The 23,485-nt window shown below is 32.2% G+C and overlaps 1 protein-coding gene across 4 annotated transcripts in view; it reads left to right on the top strand.

The window, feature by feature from the left end:
* Positions 1–18,996, top strand: part of HGF (hepatocyte growth factor) — a 100,957-nt gene extending 81,961 nt beyond the window's left edge. For 2 of the 4 annotated variants that reach the window (XM_074194040.1, XM_074194039.1), the window contains 7 exons: positions 5,063–5,101; positions 9,748–9,844; positions 11,583–11,657; positions 12,709–12,855; positions 12,996–13,102; positions 13,214–13,359; positions 14,061–18,990. In XM_074194040.1, coding sequence (XP_074050141.1) covers positions 5,063–5,101; positions 9,748–9,844; positions 11,583–11,657; positions 12,709–12,855; positions 12,996–13,102; positions 13,214–13,359; positions 14,061–14,237 — 788 coding nt within the window. In that variant the 3' untranslated portion in view covers positions 14,238–18,990. Of the gene's footprint in view, positions 1–5,062; positions 5,102–9,747; positions 9,845–11,582; positions 11,658–12,708; positions 12,856–12,995; positions 13,103–13,213; positions 13,360–14,060 lie in introns of all 4 variants that reach the window. The other 2 variants (XM_074194042.1, XM_074194041.1) reach the window with 2 other exon arrangements.
* Positions 18,997–23,485: the final 4,489 nt, after the last annotated feature.

Below are 23,485 nucleotides of genomic sequence, written 5' to 3'. Positions count from 1 at the left end.
GGGTGGGTGGCTGGGTGGGGAATGTAGGCTTGGGACCTCTTGGCCCCAAGCAGTACTCTGTGCGCTGCACCATTTGGCTGCCCCACAGCACATTTTTGAAGAGGGACAGAGTGAAAGGAGAGAGAAAATATAATAAATGGTGGTGGGGAGGAATGGATGAAGGAAATTACAATCAGCCACAGCAACTGTGGAAAAATATGGAAGTAACTTCTATGATGGATATGATAAAGAATGTGATCCACCTGAGACAGAGCTGATGGTATCAGAACACTGACTGAAACATAGTTTTTTCTCTTTCACATTATTTCTCATGAGGTTTTATATTTTTGTGGGGGGGGAGTGGTATTAGGTTTACTCTTAAGAATATTTTAGTAATGTGTAAATAAATTAAAGAAAATTAAAAAAATAAAAACATAATGAAGGACAGGAATCAACTAACCTTTACAAAAATAGAATAAAGTCTACAAAGCATGGTTGATGAATATCACTACATCTGACCATTCTCCCTATTCAGAATGTCATCACCTGAGTTCATACTGTCATCACTTCTTGTTTAGATTATTTCAATAACTTTCTCTTTATTCTCTTTGCTTCAAGATTCCCCCCTTTCTCACCCATTTGCCACAAAGTTACCAAAGTGAACTGCCTTAAGTACGAATTTGATTATGTAACTCCTTTGCTTGGATAAAAAAAAAAAAAAAACTTTTGCCTTTGGAATAAAAAATAAATTTATCTCTTTGCATTTCAATTCACATCACAATATAGCCTCAAACTATTTTTTTCTAGGATCACTATAAATAACTCTGCTTTTTACAGTCTACAAGTAAGGCAAATTTTCTATTTTGATTCCTTCTACACTTCACACATGGGTCTTCTAACTCCCATCTGTATATCTTGACACTAGTAACCTCTATACCTTGAATACACTTTGGATCTATCTCTGGCTTGCAAAATCCCTCTCTCCCTTCAATATGTGACATAAGCATCAACTCCTATATGAGACATTTTCTTTTTTTTTAATGCAAGGCAATGGGGTTAAGTGACTTGCCCAAGGCCACACAGCTAGGTAATTATTAAATGTCTGAGGTCAGATTTGAACTCAGGTCTTCCTGTCTCCAAGGTCACTGCTCTATCAACTGTGCCACCTAGCTGCCCCTATATGAAGCATTTTCAGCCCTTCTCTCCACTGCTATTCCCTCCCTTCCATCCTTTCTACTTGTTCCATATAGATTTATTCTCTATATATTTATGTACATATTTTCTCCCCAAAAGTATATAAAATCTTTGAGAATAGATATCATTTATTTTTTGTATCATATTCCAGACACTTGAAAAATTTAGATGTTCAATAAATGTTTATTGATGGATAGAGAAACTGGTTCCTACCACTTCCATTACTGTTTGATTCCAAACCAAGTTTATTATTGCTTCTCTACCAATATTCCACCACTACCAAAATATGAATTCCTAAAATCAGAATAAGATTTCAACAAACTCAGAATAGGAGTTATAAATCAAACATTTCCAAAGTTGCCCAAAACTAAATTTACAATTTATTATTCCACATATTTTCACCTATTGTTCCTATCATTGTAGACATTTGGGGGAGCAATTTGTTTTTAAGAATATTTATCATTGGATCACAGTAAGAGTTCAAAGTAGCATTAAAAAGTATGGGGGTGGCTAGGTGTGCAGTGGATAGAGCACCGGCCCTGGAGTCAGGAATACCTGAGTCCAAATCTGACCTCAGACATTTAATAATTATCTAGCTGTGTGGCCTTGGGCAAGTCACTTAACCCCATTGCCTTGCAAAAAAAATCTAAAAGAAAAGTGCATTAGCACTTTTTGCAACTAGAAAAATGGAATGCCCTGACTAATTGGAGTCTTAAAGGCAGACATTGGCACATCTAGAATGTGACCTTAGGCCATGGGGTTCTACACTCAGTATTTTTAGCCATAGTGCCTTAAAAATGAAATAATTATTTTATAATACTTTTTATTTCTATTTTCAGATTAGATCATAAATACAGATTTTCATTAAATCTATTATCCTCTAACATCCACAATCAACTGTTTTTAGTTTTTTCTTTTAAATGACCAAAGAAATTATTACTTGTTATATATTTCAAGTGCTTCAATGCAATTAAATTATTTATTAGACTTCAGTGAATGAATGAATCAACAAATGAATTAAAAGCATCTTTTAATCACTAGGTGCCAAACACTGTCCTTACATCTGGGAATATAAACACAAATATATTTTAATTTCATTACTAAAGAAACATCCTTTCTGATGAAACAGTGATGGCCAAGAAAGTGAGTTACAGTCTGAGAAATCACAAAGACTCAGTGAAATACACAAAGAGAAAAACAATAGTTTAGTTAAATGACAAAACTTACCAGGGACAATGGTTTTGATGATCTCATTATAGTTCTCAGGTAAAAGGGGAAAAGTGGGGTAAGGATGGTGTGGCTACAGTGGTGCACTGAAATGTGCTCTAGAACCATCTCTCAAGAGCCAATTATTTCTTTATTTTTTAGTGTGAGTATATATTGGAAATTGACAAAAGCTATAGATCAAGATCTGATTTATTGTTTTGTGTCTAATCTTAGGACAGAAAATGTAAACAATGTAGATTAACTGTATGTGTCTATATTTACATATATGTACATGTATGTCTATATATATACACACATGTATATATATATATATATATATATGTATGTGTATATACATATTTGTTTGGAAAGTTAGTTCTTAAATATTTTCTAGAGTATCCTTAAATGGCAAAGTGGACATTGGCCAGCATGAAGATGAAGTTTCATGGATTCAGGAAGTTAAAGATCACCAACTTTCCTCCTTCCTGTCTTGGACTCTGTTGGGCTGGTTTAAAGGATAGAGCAGAAGCAAGGTGGGAGAAGGGAGGGTTATAAATGACAAGAAAGAAAATGTCTGGTGTGACACAAGGAACTTAGAATCTGTAAATAATTTCAGAACTTCTACTGTAATATGACAACAACAATTTGACTTTTGCATTCTTCTAAATGGCCTCTAAAACAATATTGCATGTAGTTTTTAAAGACCCATTAAAAAAGAAATCAGATATGTGGAATAATATTATTTAGTTTAAATGATGAGAAAAAAAAACATGTTTTAAAGCACTCTCAAGTACTAAATTTATTCCAATGTCAATTCTTGAGGGTCATTTTAAAACAGTGTTCAAATGTCTGACTTACTAAGAGTTTAGATTTAACTTTGATATTTTGAAAATCAACAAATCTAATATCCTTATTATTAAGATTTTGTACATTATATAGTTTTGCAGGCTTTCTTCTTTTTTAAGAAAAGCAGCCTAACCTTTAATAACACAAAAGCTCTCGTTCCAAGAGCAAAAGAGCAAGAAGAAAAAAATGTACCTTGTTTATTAGTGTTAATCAAATAAAAGAGTTGAATCACCTAAGGCTTCTTTCCACATTATAAAATATTTTTTTCCAAACCCAATAATGAACTACAGGCCTTGCAAATCACGCCCTCTTCACAAGATGCTAGCTGTCTTGCAGTTTTTCACATCAAAGCAGCCAAGGGAGCACAGAGCTATTCATTTTAAAAATTGCAAGTAATTGACTTGGGCGGAGAAACCAATAACCTTGATGTTTTAATTTCCCTAGCCTGCACCTCTCTCAGTTTGTAGACCTCCTATCCATACCAGCTAATAAGCTGTCAGCAGCTGACTCAAAGACAAAACCCACCCAAAATAATCTAAAGAGAAACTGGATGAGGGGAATAATAAAATTCACATTCCTACCCTTTCCCCCCCAATTTTTTCTTTATATTTTTAAATTAAATGTTAGAACATAAGTCTTTTATGAGAATTAATTGCTTAGAAATACCTCAAAATAAATAACTGTCAAATTTGTATCCCTGAAAAAGAAATTCTTATCGCTCCCTCTCTACCCCCCCCCCCCCCATTGCTCATTCATTTGAGTTCGGGGCAATTCCAGGTATTAACAGTCAGCTAGTGTTAATTGTGCCTGACTGCACTAGGGCCATCAATTCTGAACAGCTAGTCATTTAGCTCCAGGAAATGCCTTGTGCCTCATTCATTACTGCTTAATTATTCCCTATCCCAAGTATCTTCCTGGCCTGTCTCTATTGCTGCATTTAACCCCTGGTAGGAGATTGGTGAAAAGGAGTGTCTTTTGAAATTGAAATTAATGTTCCATACAACTACCAAAGAGATCCCCTCCATTCTCACTGTTCTATAGCATTCCATCCTCGAAATCTGAACTGTGAAACATGGAATGGAACCTTGAATTTCCACTCAGCAACAAACATTAGTAGCTCAGATTCAGAACCACTGGAATTTCTAATATACATATATGTGGTATGTTCATTTCCTTTAGTTCTGCAACTTTGCTAGTTTAAAATTCAGTCTAAAGAGGAAAGTTATTTTTAAAGGAAAAATTATGGACAATAAGATTAAAATAATTTATCTAAATAATGGAATCAAGGCAGGCAATAGTATTTCAATGTTTTCTATATTTTTCCTCCAATATAGCTTAGTCCTATTCAGGATAATATAATTTCCATTACTGGGCAATTTAGGGCATTTCGATAGAAATTAGCTGACATAAAGGTCCACATCGAATAGCCTACCAAAGAGACAATTAAAGCATATATATATATCATCCTGTACTCATATGCACAGCAATCTAATTTCTTCCAATATAAACAAATTATAATTATCTTGAAAAATTCTACCTTAGTTCTTAATCTTTGGAAGAATTATATATACAAAAATATATTTGCTACATATCTATCTATCTATATATATATATATATATATATCTGTATACACACACACACACACACACACACACACATATATATATATATATATATATTTCTGTGTGTATATATAAAAAGAGGAAGAGAGGGAAGAGAGAGAAATTACAGTAATATGGAGCATCTTGAAGTATTGTTTCTTTTTTCACAGCTACTTATTTTAGGACTTTTCAAATATTTCTCATCAGTTTTAAAATATTTTATTTACTTTTACAGGTAAAGGTGATACTACACCTACAATAGTCAATTTAGACCGTAAGTAATCTTTTTATAAGCACTTAATATTTACATATACATACACATATTTATATTTCTTTTGTGCCTGTATTAAGTTCTTTCATGATTTTCTTAAGTTTTCCTCCTAAGATTTTTATTATTGTTGAAGATTTAAAATTCTTTAATTTTATGCAAATGAGAGATATTTCCTCTAATTTTATTGGACAATCATATGTATATTTAAGAAAAGAGAAAGAGAGGCTGGCTATAAATCATGTAAAAGAAGTATTCTTTGATTTTTGACATGTGTTTTCGTATTTTAATTTGAATGAATACTACAACATCAGTTTCACAGAGGTCAACATCTGTCTTAGTTTATATCTCTTACTACAGTTATAAACTAATACAATTAGCATAATTTTGTTGACATAATAGACATTTAATATATGCTTGTTGAGTTGCTTTAACTGATAGTATTACTGAACTTATGGAAATTTGACTTCATGGAAATATGAGAAAAATAATTTAAAAATTATTCAGTTGCCATTCTTCCCTTGTGTTCAAATTTTTATCCTTATTTGTTTCCTGCTTTATTCAAGATTATTTAAATCATTTTCTAAATGTCTACTAAGCACTAAGCTCAGCTAAGCTACTGAAAGTTTATCCATTTTTGCACCTTCCTTAGGTTGAGGGAGGTAAAGGATTATTTCAATTTCACAAATCAAATCAGTCATGTCAAAGTACATGGGATAATAATTTAAATCCTTGGGTCACTGGACATGTATGATAAACATAAAAACAACAATGAATACAGAGGTCAACTAGAAATAACTAGAATAAAAGGCTAATGCAGGTTAATATTTTTACCTCATAAATACATTATGAATACAGATTGTAAACTTGTGGTCAGGGATTGTCTTTGCCTCATAGTGCTTAGAACATAGCAGGCAGTTATAAATGTTTACTGAATTGAAGTTTTAAAGGTTTTCCCTAGAATAAAAGAATCTTAGAGTTGAAATGAATCTCAAAAGTCATCTAACCTAATGCTACATTACTACATTATTATATTACTAAAGAATTATTAGATGAATCATTCAGTTATAATCTTCAGAATTATTCTCTGCTATTCATTTTATAAAGGAGATGATACTCTTTTGGGAATTATCTCTATTGGTTGCCAATCTAATTTAATTGTTTTAATCCCTTTCCAATGAAACAGTCTCTTAGCTGTTTATAGATAGAAAGCATGCCTCTCTTATTTTTTTCCCCAGTTTCTTTAAGCCATTATCAAATACTACTGTTTCAAGTCTCTTCATCATCTTTGTCCCTGTCCTCTAAAAATGCTTCTTTTTTAACTTTTCTAATATATATAGTGCCTAAAATTGAACACAGTGATCAACCACTGTAATAAAAGACTTGCTCTTTTTTAAAGTTTAACAAAAAAAATCCCTCAAAGATAGTTGTTTTGCTATGTTGTTCAGACATTCAGTTGTGCCCAACTTTTTATGACTCCATGGACCATAGGACTCCAGGGCTTTTAACTCCCTTTATCTCTTGTGGTCTGTCCAAGTTCATGATCATTATTTTCATAACACTATCTATCCATCTCATCCTCTATCATCCTCTTCTCTTTTTGCCTTCAATCTTTCACAACATTAGGGTCTTTCCCCATGAGTTCCATCTTCTCATTATGTGGCCAAAATAATCAAGTTTCAGCTTCAAAATTTGACCTTTCAGTGAAGAGTATGATTTAATTTCTTTGAGTTTTGACTGATGTGATCTCCTTGCTGTCCAAGAAAGAAATCTTCACAATTTAAAAAGCTTGATTCTGTGATGCTTAGCTCTCATAACCTTACACTGCTACTGAAAAATAAATGTAGTTTTAATTTAATGGACCTGTGTTGGTAAGGTGATATTTCTGCTTTTTTTATTATCCTGTCCAGATTTGCCATAGTTTACCTTTCAAGGAGCAAGCATCTTTTAATTTCATGGCTATTGTTGCAATCTGCAGTGATCTTTGAGCCCAAGAATATAAAATCTAATGCATCTTCCATTTCTTCTCCCTCTGTTTGCCAGGGAATTATAGGACCTGTTGCCAAGATTTTAGCTTTTTTTCTGTTAAGTTTCAAGCCAGCTCTTCTCAGTTCACATATTGCTGAAGCTTAGATTTCATAATCTTAAGCATAACCTTGCTGGTGTGTGAAATGAGCACATTTGTTCAGTAATTTAAATATTTCTTTACCTTGCCCTACTTTATAGGATCATAATATCATTCTTTCTAATTAGGGACTACTGTTGAATTTTTCAAATTTGCCAGCATATTGAATGTAGCACTTTGAGAGCATCTTTTAAGATTTTAAATAGCTCAGTTGGAATTCCAACACCTCCAATAGTCTTATTGTTAGCAGTGCTTCCTCAGGTCCATCTGATTTCATTTTCCAAGGGAGCTGATTCTAGATAGTAATCACATCAAAGTGTTTATTAATGATGTTAAGATCTTTTATATATAGTATATACTTATCATTTTTGAGATTATGACCCAGTACCCTATATTTCTCACCCTATATTGACTATGAGGGCTACTCCTTTTCTTTAAGGGATTCTTGCCCACAGTAGAATATGTAGTGATCAACTCATTCCAATTCATTTAAGTTCCCTGACATCCAAAATGTCAATGTTTAATATTTTCAGCTCATATGTGACCATGTCCAGTTTACCTTGGTTCATAGATCTTATGTTTCAGGTTCCTATGCTATATTGATCTTTACAGTATCATACTTTCCTTTCAAAACCAGGCATATTCTCAGCAGAGCTATCTTTCAGCTTTAGCCCAGCTGCTTTAAAAATATTGGAGCTACTTGTAGTACACTACTTTTCCCCAATATATTGTTGGACATCTTCTGACCTGAGGGGCTCATCTTCCAAGGTCATTTCTTTTATTGTTTTGGTACTGTCTGTGGGGTTTCTTGGTTTGCCATTTCCTTCTCTAGTGGTTCACCTTTTATCAGAACTCTCCACTATGACCAATATACAGGGCATGACTCAATGTTTCATTGAGCTATGCAAGTCCATCTAACATGAAACAATAGTAATCTAAAGGCGTATCTTACTTTATCTCTAGGGAAATGTATTTTCATTCATTTAATTATCAGAAATATTTAAAAGAATCTTTGGGAGTTTACATTCGTGGGATGGTACAGGGGAGGGGACACTGACTTAGAATCAAGACAGTGATGGGTTCATAGCCTGTCTCAGATAATTATTAGATGTGTTTGTCTGAGCAAGTCAATTATCTATTTTGTTCCATTTCCCTCATTTGTAAAACGAGGGAGTAGGATTTGGGACCATTCAGACCCTTTCCAAGTTTGCATCTATCATGCTATGAAATCCTGTCAGAACGTGAATGTAAAGCAAATGCCAAAAACCTACTGCAATTGCAGCAGAATGTGTCATGAATAATAAACTAACTTTAACACCTTTGCCCTCTCTCCATCCCTCCATTACAGTGAGAGAGGGCTGGACAATGTGAAATTCTTGGTTGTATGGGACTAAGTTTCATGTTCCATGGTTCATCATTGTTTCATGGTTCATAGTATCATGGTTCAACATTCAATGAACCCTCCATCCCACACTAACCTATTTGTTTTGGAAGTTCTGGATTAATTTTTATTCTTTTTGGGCAACAGATTGTCATGAATAACAGAAGTGGTCAGAATAACTCATTTTTCCTACCACTGTTTATGCTTGGAATTTCTCTCCTTTTACCCCTCTCCTTTACCAATTCCTCCTAGTTGGGCCAGCTCCTTCCTCTGTACCTCCATCCTTATTTTTTACCTAATTCTAGAACATAAAAAACAGGATTGATATGTGCTAGGGGGAAAGGGAGGAAGGATTGGAGTTTACATCATCACAAATCTTCTCATTTCTTCTCTTCCCAACCCTACCCTACAGCCAACACAAGTTCTAGACATCAGTCCTCCAGTCTCAATCTCTTAATCTCAGACTTAGTCCCATCAGCAATATTCCTAGTTTTACAGTCACAGAAGATTGAAATTGTCTGATATGTTTTAAAGCAAAGGATCTTTTTGGAGCTGGGGTGGGGTGAGGGGGAGTGTTTATGGAGATTATATTTTATTTTTATTTTATTTTTTCCAATTATTTGAAAAGACAGTTTTCAATATTCTTTCATTTGTAAGTTTATGAGTTCCACTTTTCTCTACTACCCCTACTTCCCTCCCCCCTCCCCAGGGCAGCAAACAATCTGGTAAAAGTTGTACATGTGCAATTGTGTTAACGTATTTCCATATTAATCAAGTTGTGAAAGAACTAAGGGGGAAAATATTAAAGAGAAAGAAAAACATAAAAGAAATTTTAAAAGTTAACACAGTATACTAAAAGTAATGTTTTTTTTAAACATTTTGATTACTGCAATATAATTTGCTTCCTTTGTAATTCTAGGAATTTATTTTGTTAATTGAAAAGCATTGCACATGGTGATAAGATTCTGTGGTACTATTAATAGTCGATTTTGTTACATAGTTTTTATTCTGATAAAAATATTTTTAAATGAAAAATGCGTTCCTAGTTTTAAGAAATTTACAAATAATTCTTTGGAACATAACCTATGCATATTATCTACACTTCATGCATGTGGATTTTAATTCTGTGTTTGGGACTATTTTCAGATCCTGTCATTTCCTGTGCAAAAACAAAACAGTTACGAGTAGTAAATGGAATTCCTACGCAAACAAATGTAGGATGGATGGTTAGTTTGAAATACAGGTAATTATTTATTTCAAACATAATGACTAAATATGTATTCAGTTTAATAATTTTTAAAAGTTTCTCTAACTTCCATTTCTATTATATATAGGTATAATATATATGCCAAGAATGCTTCTTTCTCCCTCCCCCTTTCTGTCTTGATATGTGTACATATGTCTATGTATCTATCTATCTATCTATCTATCTATCTATCTATCTATCTATCTATCTATCTATATACACACACAATATATGTAAATATAAATATGTATATATACACACACATGATTATATATTTGTGTATTCTCATTATAGAACTCTTCATAAAAATGATCTATACAATTGCTCATTCTAGAGCATATCAATTTTTTTACTGTAAATCAATTAATTAGATATGACATCCAGAATTAAACTTTTTTTTGGAATTTATCTCTAGAAAATGAATGGTATAATATGATTCTGTTGCAGGGTAATCTTATAAAGAAAAATGAGTGATGAACAATTTTGTTCATATTTTTATAACATAGAAGTCAAATTGGTTGAGAAAAAATAACAGCCATAAGAATCTAATATTGGAAATTAGGAGGAAGGTAACTATAGATGTGTAATTTTTCAAGGGAGATATATTTTTAGTTTCAGGTCACATTCATTTTAAAAATATTATTCATTTAATTTCATTAAGCAAATATTTATTAATATCCCCCATATAAACAAAACACTAGGCTAGATGAGGAGAAATAAAAACAATGAAAAGAAGTCCTTGTACCATACAATGTGTCTACAATAATGTGAAGGAAGAGAACAACCAACATCAACACTGAACACTTTACACTTTGCAATTATAATGACCAAGATTGTCTCTGAAAAACAGGGAAATGTATTTCTTTTTTTTTTGTTTGTTTTCAATAGAGGTGGAGGATTATGTGGGAAGAATTTTACATTTACTGTCAAATTAGACTAATATGTTGGTTAGTTTTGTGGAACTGTTTCCTTCTTTTTTTCCTCCCCTAAATAGGGGAAGAAAATGGATACATTTGGAAATGATGGTGCTATAAAAAAGAAATCAATAATTTTTTAAAACCTTAAAAACAACATCTTGCTCAAGGAATTAACCTTCTACTGACTGCTACCATCAACACATACAAGATTAAATAAAGCACTTAAAATATACATATGCATATGGATGAATGTTAAAACAAAATAAAATAGATGAATTTATTGGAAGAAAAGATTATATAAAGCATTATTGGAATTTTCACACTATTTTGTTATCTTAATTCTGATTTCTTATTTTAGTACATATTGTTTGATTGCATTATATATGTGTATATCACAACTATACATTATGTATATACATATATACATCATGTTACATACATATTAGAAGCATAATGAAATTAGAAAAAATCATATTAACATATTTTGAAGATAAAGACTAATTCTGTTATCAACAAATATTATGCAGAACTAAATAAAACCTGAACCCATCTAACTCATCTCAACCCTTTATATCCAGTCTGCCCTATGTCATTCTTCATAGGCCATCCTACCAGGCACCAAGGTACCTTGTCCTCTATTCCTTTTTTTCTGGTTTTCCATGTCTTCTCTTGCACTGGGAATATTAAACATATGTGCACTCTCATTCCTATGAAAAGGGTGTGACAATTTACTGCATTTATTTAGCATGTGCTTTAATAAATGTGTGTTGAATCAAATCTGTTGCCATTTATTACATTTCCTTTTGCTTTCCACACAGAAATAGGCATATCTGTGGAGGTTCATTAATAAAAGAAAGTTGGATCTTAACTGCAAGACAATGTTTTCCCTCTCGGTAAGATATCTTTAAAATTAAGTATTAATTTAGAATAATTTTGATTTTGTTTGTTTTTGTTTTTATATTAATTTCATTCATGTATATTTATTTTTGAAAGATATAAATCAAGGCGACAGCACATGATTTACTACTCTCATTTATAGTTTAATTCACAGACGTTGCAATTGGCCTCAATGCATTTGGCATTTACATTATCCCTTGAACTAATCCCTATGAAAATCAACCTCAGGAAAGAAAGAGACACAGCATTATGTGTCTTAAGAAATCTTCCATCTAACCTAGTGGTTTAATAGACATGATCCTTTTTCCTTTTCTTTTTTTTAACTAATAAACATTTTTGTAATTGTTATTTTCACTGCACATAAAATATATTAAAATTGTGTATTCATTGATTTTTTAAATATTAGGCTTGTATTTAAATTGATGGAGGTTAGCCATGGTGAAGAAAATTATTAAATTAATGCATATCTGAAAAAAATCTTCATAAAGGGATGCTGGGAGCATTGAGGGATTCATTGACTTGCCTAGGGACAGAGGACAGGTTGAGTCAGAAGTGGGACCTTAACTCAGGGCTTCCAAACATACAGAATTCACAGAACACTTCAAAGTTCATTTTGATGGATAAGTGGAACACTCTCTAACACCTGGAAGATAAGATGTAGAGTTGAAAGAGGCCTTACATATAATTTTGTCTAGGCTCCTGGATTTTAGAGGGGAACTAACTAGACATAAATAAGTGGCAGAGTTTGAATTTAAATTTTAGTGTTCCTTGAACTATATTGCAGGCTACAGGGATTTATAGAAAACATATAATTTAAGCTACTTTGTGGATTGCCTTTGTATAACTGTACTTAATCAGGATCTCTTCCTATAAATGAATTACCCTCCACACTGTTATGTTATGGCTTATAATTACAAATTTCATTTGATTTTTGCTATATTATGCAAATAGCTCCAGAATACACACATGCACACACAGACATAATGTAAAAGCATAATCACAAAAGTTATATCAAAATTATATGTTACATTTCAATATTTTAATTAGAACTAAAGATTTGAAAGATTATGAAGCTTGGCTTGGAATTCATGATGTCCATGGACGAGGAGAAGAGAAACACAAACAAGTTCTAAATATCTCTCAATTAGTCTATGGACCTGAAGGATCAGATCTGGTTTTACTAAAGCTTGCAAGGTTAGTACTTCAAATTTGAAGATTATTTTTTCTTAACTTAGAAAGGAGTCAAATGAGAATGCAATGTCTACTTTTGATTTCTGTCTTAAAACTTCTAAAAATTTTGAATAAGCTCAAGTAGATTGACTTTTATTTTTCAGGCCTGCAGTACTGGATGATTTTGTTAGTACAATTGATTTACCTAATTATGGCTGCACAATTCCTGAAAAGACTACTTGTAGTGTATATGGATGGGGATACACTGGATGTAAGATATTTAATTTTCAATTAAGTTGCCATTTTATTTAAAATAGAAGGATTTCTATTTAAATATGATATTTCTCTATTTACAATTTTGATTTTAATTTTTGTATTTAAGTAATCAACTTCGATGGTCTCCTTCGTGTAGCACACTTATTTATCATGGGAAATGAGAAATGTAATCAATATCATCAAGGAAAGATTACTCTGAATGAGTCTGAAATTTGTGCTGGGACTGAAAAAATAGCAACAGGACCATGTGAGGTAAAAAAAATTTATAAACCTAGAATGGCTAATAGAAATTATGTTCTCTAGTATATTTCCTTTTATTCTTTCTCATATTAAAAAACAAAAAGATTGTACTAAATATACTATATTATTGTACCAGAATAATCCATCTCATTTCATTAAATGACTCCATAAAAACAGGATACCATAAAACTAAATTACAAAAGGAAGTTAGTTCCATGGGATTTAGGGATGACTGAGTAACATTTCTTTAGGCTTTACAGTGTTACGGTATGTTGTGATTGTAAGGTATTAAAGGCTTTGTGAAATGGTGTTACTCAGAGTAATTGTTTGCATTCTTTGCTCCCTTTCTCCCAACCATAAAACAAGAGCCTGATTATATTAGTAGAAATCTTACAAGTAAAAGGAATGATATCTCAACCTAGAAGACCTAAAACTCAGGATAGGAAAATCCTAATATCTCCCACACACATACATACACACAATGTATCAGATACTCTACTTAAATTAGATCATTCCCTAAACCTTGAACATTCCCTCTGTTTTCCAAACTTCCATTCAGTGCATGCCCTCCTATTAGAAGATAGAATTAGTTTTGTTTATATAGGATTAAGAATAAACGTTCGCATATGACTATCATGGACTGTTTTAAATGATAAAGAATTATCTTTTTTCCTCTAAAATGATGATTTTTGCCATGCATGTCCTTTTTCTAGGGAGATTATGGTGGCCCATTGATATGTGAACAGCATAAAATGAGAATGGTCATTGGTGTTATTGTACCAGGTCGTGGCTGTGCCATTCCAAACCGCCCTGGGATTTTTGTTCGAGTAGCATATTATGCAAAGTGGATTCACAAAATCTTATTGACATACAAGGTACCACAGTCATAGCTGAAATAACTGTGACTGGAGCCCCAACTTCTATAGCTCCTCTTACAGAGCGCATGAAACTAAAATGTCACATATAAAAATCCTAAAAAAAATACAACTACTTGACTGTCAAATTTATTAAGATACTCATTGATATTTATGAGTGTTTTCTGTCATTCTGTCTGTCAGTGTTATTTTGTAAATGTTGAAGTGAATTAAGGTATGTGCAAGTATAGCAACATATCTCCTGAAGATACTTGAATGGGTAAAAAAATTACAAAGTTATTATTGCTAGATGATAAAAGAGTTTTAAGGAAACATCAAATTCTCTATGCTACTTTCCAAGTTAGTAGTAACTTAATGATGAACCACAATTTAAAAATAATATTATGTCAAACTCATCACTGTAACATACTAACCTCTGTCTTTAATGAGTTCCTTGAAATTAAATTACATTCCATTTTATCATTTAAGATAATCATTCACATTTCTTTCATTCTATGTCTTCTAACACCCATATGTATTCATGTACCTCTGCATGCCATGCGCACATACATAGTACAGGGTCATGGTAAGTAATTCATGGTCATCATCATTCTGGAACTGTGTGATTCTGTTCTCTTGTCAGGTAGTATAACAGTTTCTGAAAGCTAGAGAAAAAGAAATACAAATGAGTGCCAGAAATAAAAAAAAAAAAAACTTAAGAGTTTTTGTTTAAATAATGCAGTGTGTTGCCAATACCAAAAGTTGATTGGCATCCCTGTGACCATAACCCAGTGAAGATTAAAAAATCATATTCTAGGTATTTGACAACTCTTAGAATGTTAGCTGCTTTGCTGATGGTTTTTATTTTCTGTCATAGAGGGAGGGTAAACTGGACATATGTATACTCTTTCCCTACTCTATTTAAGTCCTTTTATTCATGCAAGTTGCTAATATCTCTTTGCCTAAAGAATCTTTTAGATTCTATGTAAGTATATTAAGAGGAAAATGTTTATTTCCTTCACTAAATATATGCTTTAAATAAATTAATTTTCTTAAATTTAACAAAACAAGTTAATTCTTAAAAAAAAACTTACAGTACCAGATGAGTACCAAGATTAATGTGAAAAGTAGATATACTTCCAAAACAAAAAGAAAAGCTATTGAAATAATTTGTTATTTCAAAACATTATTTTAATCATGTAGTTCAACTTTATAAGTAGCCTCTCAATATGAACTTATTGGAAGGAAAATCCCTCTCCTGATCCAATATACTTTTGGCAATAAAATGATGATTTTTTTTAGAGGCAGAAGACCTTGGATCAGATTCTGTTTATGGCATTTATGTGTGTTAATGATGACCCTCTTGCTCTCTCTCTGGATTCCAATACCTCATTTGTTAAATAATGGAGTTGGATAAGTTGACTTCTTTGTCCCTCTAAGGGACAAAGCCCTAAGACTATGATCCGATAAAAGAAAATCTATTTAGAAGAAAGAAGAATGAAATTATATAGAACATCATCTTTAATGATGAAACAGTATCATTCTAGTAGGGCATTATATCAAGTCACTGTGCACTGATCTGGTCAAAAGCTATAAGAGGTTTTTGATGAAAATTTTTATTTAGTTTTTGAGACCAATAAGGTCATTTGATATGGATTTTCATGTATAGATTTTGTTTGGAAATACAGAAGCTGAGTTCTGTCTTACTGATTGTAGTTCCTCATGATAATAAGTAAAGTGTTAAGTTTCTCACAGAAGTCCAAATAATTCTTTAGATTTGAGAGGTGGAGGGTGGAGAGATATTAGTTACTCATTTCATCCTGGCAAGATAGAGTCCCTATGAAATTCTCTCTCTCTCTCTCTCTCTCTCTCTCTCTCTCTCTCTCTCTCTCTCTCTCTGTATGTGTGTGTGTGTGTGTGTGTGTGTGTGTGTGTGTGTATGAGAGAGTGTGTCTGTCTGTCTCTCTTTCTGTTTCTCTCTCATTTAAAATCTAGAACCACATCTAGGTCCTATACGCTTTTGAACTGTTTGACCTTTTTTTATGAGCCTCTATGAAACTATATGGAAATGTTTAGGATAGGACCCAGAAAAAAAAAGAAACCTGATTGTGAGATAACTCATTCAGTGAAGAATGCTAGAATTCAGAGAGATGTGTTCATTAAGACTCTTCAAGATAAGAACCAGCAGATTTATTGCTTGCAATAGGTTATCTCTAAAGCATAAAGAGTCCATTCACAAATCTCTTAGATTGGCTTCATTCACTTTTACTAATCATCATTTTAGGCAAAATGGAGTATGTGGAAAAAAGATATTAAACATGCTTAAATGCATTTCCTTAAAATAGTCATAGCCTTGGTATCATTGTTTGTAATTCACATAGAAAATAACTATTTTAAAAAGTTTTAAACAATGTCTAGATATATTTTTAAAATTTTTTTCCTATAGGTTTGAAAACCAATCATTTCATTATCAATTATTATACATTGCATAAAAGAGAAGATAGATAAAGCAAATATTCTTAGAGACATGGGTCAAATATGTCATTTTAAAACTAAATACCCCCCCATTGGAATTTTTTTGTTACCATGTTCTAATTCTTAGAAAACTTCCATTTGTTTTAAAGTGAGCTCCAGAAGTTATAATAGGAGTCTGAAGACAAAGAGAGAGAGAGAGAGAAAGAGAGAGAGAGAGAGAGAGAGAGAGAACAAGAAACTGTCATTATCTAAAAATTTGAATAATGTGTAATCACATTAATCATTTTTGGTAAAATACATAAAATCTATTTTTGATGAATGTTTTTTTATCTTGATAAAGCATAACACTAATTAAATTTATATATCTTCCTTGCAATTCTAAGATCTTTTTGGGAAAAAAAGGAAATAATGAGTTAATTTGAATGAAACTTTATTGATCTATCAAGAAAGGCTTCTTAGCTTAAATGGTTACAATCAATCTCTGCTTTGACAATTTAAAAGTGGATATTTCCTAAATGATGCATTTGTAGGTATTCTGTATTACTAAGAATAATGATTAAAAAAACTAAAATATGTTATTATTCCTCTGCTGGGCAGAAGGCATACAATCTTTTTATATACTTTTATGGGGGGAGGTGTTATTATATGATGTGTAGGGATTTTTTTACCTGTTTTTCTGTGGCAGTGCCTCAGTAAAATGGTTTATATGGAGTCAAATCTCTAACAGGCTAAGGATTGCTATCCAAGTGTTCAAGTGATTTCAAAATATTAGGAGGAACATGAGACACTGGAGGGCAAGAAAAGAGAAGAATAATGATGTGATAGCAAAGCTGTATTTCACTTATTCCTGTGAATATTTCTTGTTGGTACCAATGGTACCGTACAAAATGAATGTTATAGCCGCAGCTTTTTCTTTAAAAGGAACACTGTCAAGAAAGGAAAAGATTTTATCTATTCAAAATTAGGTTTGCATCCAGTATTTTCCTGGTATTTTGGTGCAATTGCTTTTAGAGAGGAATCATTATATTCATGATGAAGAAATAATGTGTCAAAGAGAATATATTATGCTATATTAATATATAACCTAATGGGAGGATGCAACCAAAACAAAACCCTTCTGTAGGTCTCTGAAGTTTTGAAGGTAGCCATTTTGAAGATAAATTATTCAGTATATTTTGTAAATAAAATTATTTCAAAATGAAGGAGTATCACCTCAATGAAACATTCTTGTGGCTTTGTATGTATTTTTTTCATGAGAATCCAAAACCAAAGTTAATTTTCAATCTTTAAAAATAAGTATAAGTTAGAATTTCAAAAAAGGAAATATAAGCCATGAGAAACCTTTTGGACACTATAAGTCTTGACAGTGTGCCTTTTAAATAGGCTTATTTACATTTGCACAGAAAGTGTTTGTCTTTGAGAACCCATAAGTGGAATACTGTGGATGTTATGACCATTTGTCTTGCATGTAAATAGGAAAATAATAATGCTGCCTATTGAATGGGTGTAGCTGGAAGCTTACCCAAACAAAGGAACACTGTGGTTATGACTTGTATTATAAATTTTCTGTAATTAATGGCATCATTATTAGTTAATAAAGTTATTTTTGTAACCTTGTTTATTATATTATTATAATTAATAATAAAATATTTTACCTAGATGCCTTATGTCCTTTATTTTAATCAATCACACTTTTTGGATATTTTGGTTCTAATTCTAGAAAGAAATATATTGAGATGATAAACAGTATAATTTGCATACTGTGTAATTAGGAAGTAATAGGATCTTTATCTAGCCCTTCAATACAGAAGTTTTACTATCTTTTTATTCTCCTCAGCACAATCTATTGCCTTGGGCAAGTCATTAACATTCTTGGTTTCAATTTATTTCTCTGTAAATGTAAAAAAGATATTTATGCTCCTTAATTCTGAAGATTTTTGTGTTTTAATTATTTTAAAATTGTTGCCAAGATATCTGTAATAAATTGCCAGTCAAATTTCCATATTAAATATATAAGACAATTGTATTTAAAAATTTCTTAAAAGATTAAAAAACATAAAATATGATCTAAACAACAGTCATTTTTCTACAATTTGGAAATTTAAAAACTCCCACAATTTTGCTCATTTGAAGGTCTAATATTGCATAAACCCTAAGTGCCCAATCCTTTCAATTGGAAGGAACAGTTTCAATTTTAGATTGTATCCTGAGAGAAAAAGTTTTTCATTTCAAATTAAGATTTTTTATCATAATGGCACATAACAATCTAATATTGACTCTGAATTTAGTAGTTTATTAATAAAAGGAAGTTTACAAATTTACACTTGTCCTTGTATATTTAGTAATTAACCTCAAAATTCAAAAAATTTATTGAAATGGATGTTTACAACATAGTTTGGGGACCTTTCCCACAGTGATATAGATTGAAACTCATCTATTCCTGTCTATTCCTTTGACCAGTAAAACATATTTTCCCAAAAGTTCATTACAGGTGCCTACCTGGTGTGCTAGAAATCTTATTTACTTTTTTCTAACACTGGAAGAGAGTAATATTCTGGCTATTCATCTCTCATAATTCTTGCTATGAATAGAAATATGTGCACACATTTTCTACAAATTCTTTTTCAAGTTTTTTGGAGCTTCATTTCTTCCTAACCCCAGATCCAAATCCCTGGTTCAAGCTGCATTGCATGATGATTCCAACATTATATATCAAGTCCTGATATATGCTGAATACTTCTAGGAACAGTGTAGTATGATTTTTTTTGCCCCTCAAGGTGATGCAATGACAATGTGTGTGTGTGTGTGTGTGTGTGTGTGTGTGTGTGTGTGTGTGTGAACATGTAGAATGTTCTTCCTATTGAATATTGATGTGGAGCCTTGGAAGCCAGCTTCTGATTATGTTTATTATTTGTAATGGAAAGGCCCTGTTTCCTCTCTTAGAGCATCCTATTGGTTTTGAAAAGTCAAATAAAATTAAAATTAAAAACTACACTAACAAAAGATTAAAAATTGCTTGCTTTAAATCTGTGTAAACTTATAGAGAGTACAAGTGGCAAAGAGATAACTCACAGTTCATGATTTCTGGAAGTTTATTTCTTTCATTTGTGAGGTTTTCAAGAAGTTACCTTTAAGCTTGGGGAATCTGTATTCAATCTGTCCTTGGCTCTTGATGCTGACACTGCTTCCAGGATGTTGTCCTGGGGGAGGGGAGGTGATGCTAGGATGCTGATGGAAGATGTGAAGTCCAAAATCCTTTGGATCTTTTGAAGATTACAAGGACCTCCTTTGAGAAAAGTGAGTAGAAAGAAAAGAAAGCAGAGATGAGGCCTTGCCTCCTTTCACCATTCTCCACTTTACTAATTAGTTCCTTTTCAGAAGGTTTATTGGGATATCATACTTGCTCCTTCCTCATTGTATCCAGTTTTAACCAGTTAAATAATTTGTAGATGATTCCTTGAGTAATTGTCAATTCAAACATAATAAATCACTCCAGTTTGAAAAACTTTTTATATTTTGTCTAAAACTGACAGTTGATTAATTGAGGATTTTATCTTTAATTGGGACTGAAGGGTTTTCATGGCATAAATATTGATTGCCCTTTCCTATGTACTTACAATTTTAATTTACTGATATCTGGCATTCATTTTAGGACTTTAACTTGTTAAAACTGTTTACAATCATACATTTCAGTTTATCTACTAACTAGCCTATGAAGTAGGAACATAATCTCATTCTCATTTTACAAATGAAGAAACTGGGGCTCAGAGATTGAATGGTCACAGAATCAGTAAATATTAGAGGACTGTTTTAAACCCCAAACTCTTCCAACTTCAGGACTAATGTAATTTCCACTGCTAAACACTTACTATATTATTTTACATAATTGGAGCTGAAGAATTGGGGAGAACAATACTAAAGTCTTGACCTTTTATTATTTGCAAATATCCAGAATTTATTATGTAACTATTACACATTTGGCGAAAACTACTTATCAATATATTAGAACCATTTAAATGGTCCATTATAAAACCCTTGTTAGTATCAAAATGCCATTATTTCATGTATTTTTATTTTTAAAAGATTTGACTTAGGGGCAACTAGGTAGCAAGTGGATAAAGCACCGGCCTGGGAGTCAGGAGTACCTGAATTCAAATCCACCTTCAGACACTTAATTACCTAGCTGTGTGGCCTTGGGCAAGCCACTTAACACCATTGCCCTGCAAAAAAAACTAAAAAAAAAAGATTTGGCTTATAAATACTAGAAATTTTAGTAGTGAATATTGATTAAATTAAAATATAATCATATAGTTTACTGACAATTAGAAAGGCTATTCAGAGTAAAATATTTATGCTATAATCTATAATTTTGATTTGTACAAGCATCTCTTACCAAAAGTTGGCTATTTTAGAGCTTTCTTTAATTTGGTTGCTTAAGTATGAATTAGTGAAGTTATTTTGAGATGCTTTATTGGGTACAAATAAACCATTCAGCTGGATAAGACAGGAATTAAGGTGCTTAAACTATTAGTAAATTTATATGGGTAAGTATGGATATAAAATATAATTTTTGAAAGAAAAATTGTGCTTTTAGTTATTAAAGAAGAGGGAGTTTAGTCTATGGAGCCTAATGTAGTTTAGATTATGCTGGTTGAACATATTCCCAGCTGGTTTTCTTTCCTGGAGAACTGATGTCATAACACTGAAAGGAAGGGAAAAAAAAGTATCTCATCAATTCTTGCTGAAACATCATGCGTCAACAGCAGGACAGTCATTACTTATGTGCAAATGTGCCATCTGCTGTGCATTGAGGAATTGCACAATATTGTTGCTCAATAAATTGGTTAGAAAGATTTTTCCTTTCTTTACTAAAAGGGAAAAATCATTGGGAGTATTTTGCAATTTGTGGGGATAGAGAAGAAAGATTGTACTTCATATTCATTTTACATAAATTTCTAAAAGTTCAATAATGTAGACAGTTAACAGCCATTTATTGAGATTTTACTACACATGCAAATTTGGTAACCAGCTTGATATAGATTGACATTCCAGAAATAAAACATTCTACTTCCTGCCTTCTCACCACAGATAATGTCAAGGTTTTGTCCTAATCCCTTCCCTCTTGAAATGTGTTGCCTTGGAGATTTTCTTACCTTCTATGATTCAAGTATTCAAGTATCTATATGGATAATTTCCAAATTTAAGTATTCTTTCTTTTTGTTCCTGACTGACAGCATAACCTAAATATAACAGTGGAATTTCAAATGCAAACTCATCATGTCCAAAATGTAGTTCCTTATCCCTATCCTCACCCCAACTCCCACTCCATTTTGCTGACAAATTCCTATTTTTGATAAAGTCTTCTCAGCTCAAATACATAATCTAAGAGTCTAATGTATTTTCTTGACTTTTCTCTTTCTCATCCACCAAGTCCTAATCTACATCTTTTCAATCTTACTTGACATCTTTTGAATGTCTCCTTCTCTCCACTCAGATACAAGTCACACAAGTCAAGTCCTCACCATCTCACAACTAAATTACTGTAAAGGCTCCTATTTGGTGTTCTTGCTTCTAATCTCCAATATCTTTTCCATATAGTGGTCAAAATAATATTTCTTAGACTTTGGTTTAAACATGTTCCTTCAATGGCTCCCAATTATTTGTAGTAATAATGAAACTAATTCCATAGTTTGACATTTAGACTTTCCAGTTTGTCTTATTTACCCTTTCAGTCTCATTTCATAATACTCCCTTTCCTGAATTTTATGTTTCAATCAAACTTGACTACTAGTTGTTCCCTAGACTTGACACCCAACCCCCTACATTCTCACAAGCCACTCACCATACCTGGAAAGCATTCCATCATCTCTGCCTCTCAAAATCCTTGTTTTCAAGAATCAATTGGTATGATAATGAAGATGATGTTTGTCCTTCATTCTCGAAAAAAACCATGACATCAGAAAGATGACACCATAACATGCATATGAATTGTATTTGAGTGAGAGTGTAATTAGTCACCAGCCTCATTTTCTCCTTCCAGAGCCAACTGCGTCCAATGGGCAGATATGAATCAGAGACACTGAAAATGTCCTGAATGGAAGGTAATCAAGGTTAAGTGACTTGCCCAAAGATACATAGCTAGTAAGTGTCTTGAGGTTGGATTTGAACAAGTTCTCTTGACGTCAAGGATGGTGCTCTACCCACTGTGCCATTTCTAACTTGAAACTTTCCTTTCATACTCTTTTCTTTATTAATCTCTCTCCTTTCAACTTGTCCATCTTTGCTTCTGATTACCTCCTCCCCACCATCTATTCTCCCTTCTGTCAGCCCCCTTCTCTTATCTACTTCTATTTTCCTATAAGGTTTGTTGCAGTTCTAGACCAAATTGATTGTGTATGTTAATCTCTTTTGAGCCAATTTTAATCAGAGTAAGGTTCTTCTCCATTTCCTCTTCTTTTCTTCCACTGTAAAAGGTCTTTCATGTGAAAAAAATTTACCCTAAAATGGGGTAAAATGCTTCTCTTCTTTCACCTTCTGTCACTGCATTTCTCTCTCTCTCACACCCTTTAATTAATTTATTTTTTTATATATAGTTCCATCATGCCCTCTGTTCATGTATACTGTTTTAATAATGGAAATTCTGTAAGGTACAAAAATCGTTTTCCCATATAGGAATGTAAACAATTTTACCTTATTTCATCTCCTATGATTTCTTCTTATTCCTATTTATCTTTTTTAAAGTTTCTCTTGAATCTTATATTTGAAAGTTAGAATTTTTTTCAGCTCAGATCTTTTTATCATGAATACTA

This window comes from Macrotis lagotis, chromosome 7 (assembly GCF_037893015.1).
Source record: "Macrotis lagotis isolate mMagLag1 chromosome 7, bilby.v1.9.chrom.fasta, whole genome shotgun sequence".
In the NCBI taxonomy this organism is placed as follows: Eukaryota; Metazoa; Chordata; class Mammalia; order Peramelemorphia; family Peramelidae; genus Macrotis; species Macrotis lagotis.
This window is presented reverse-complemented; position numbering and strand designations above follow the sequence as displayed.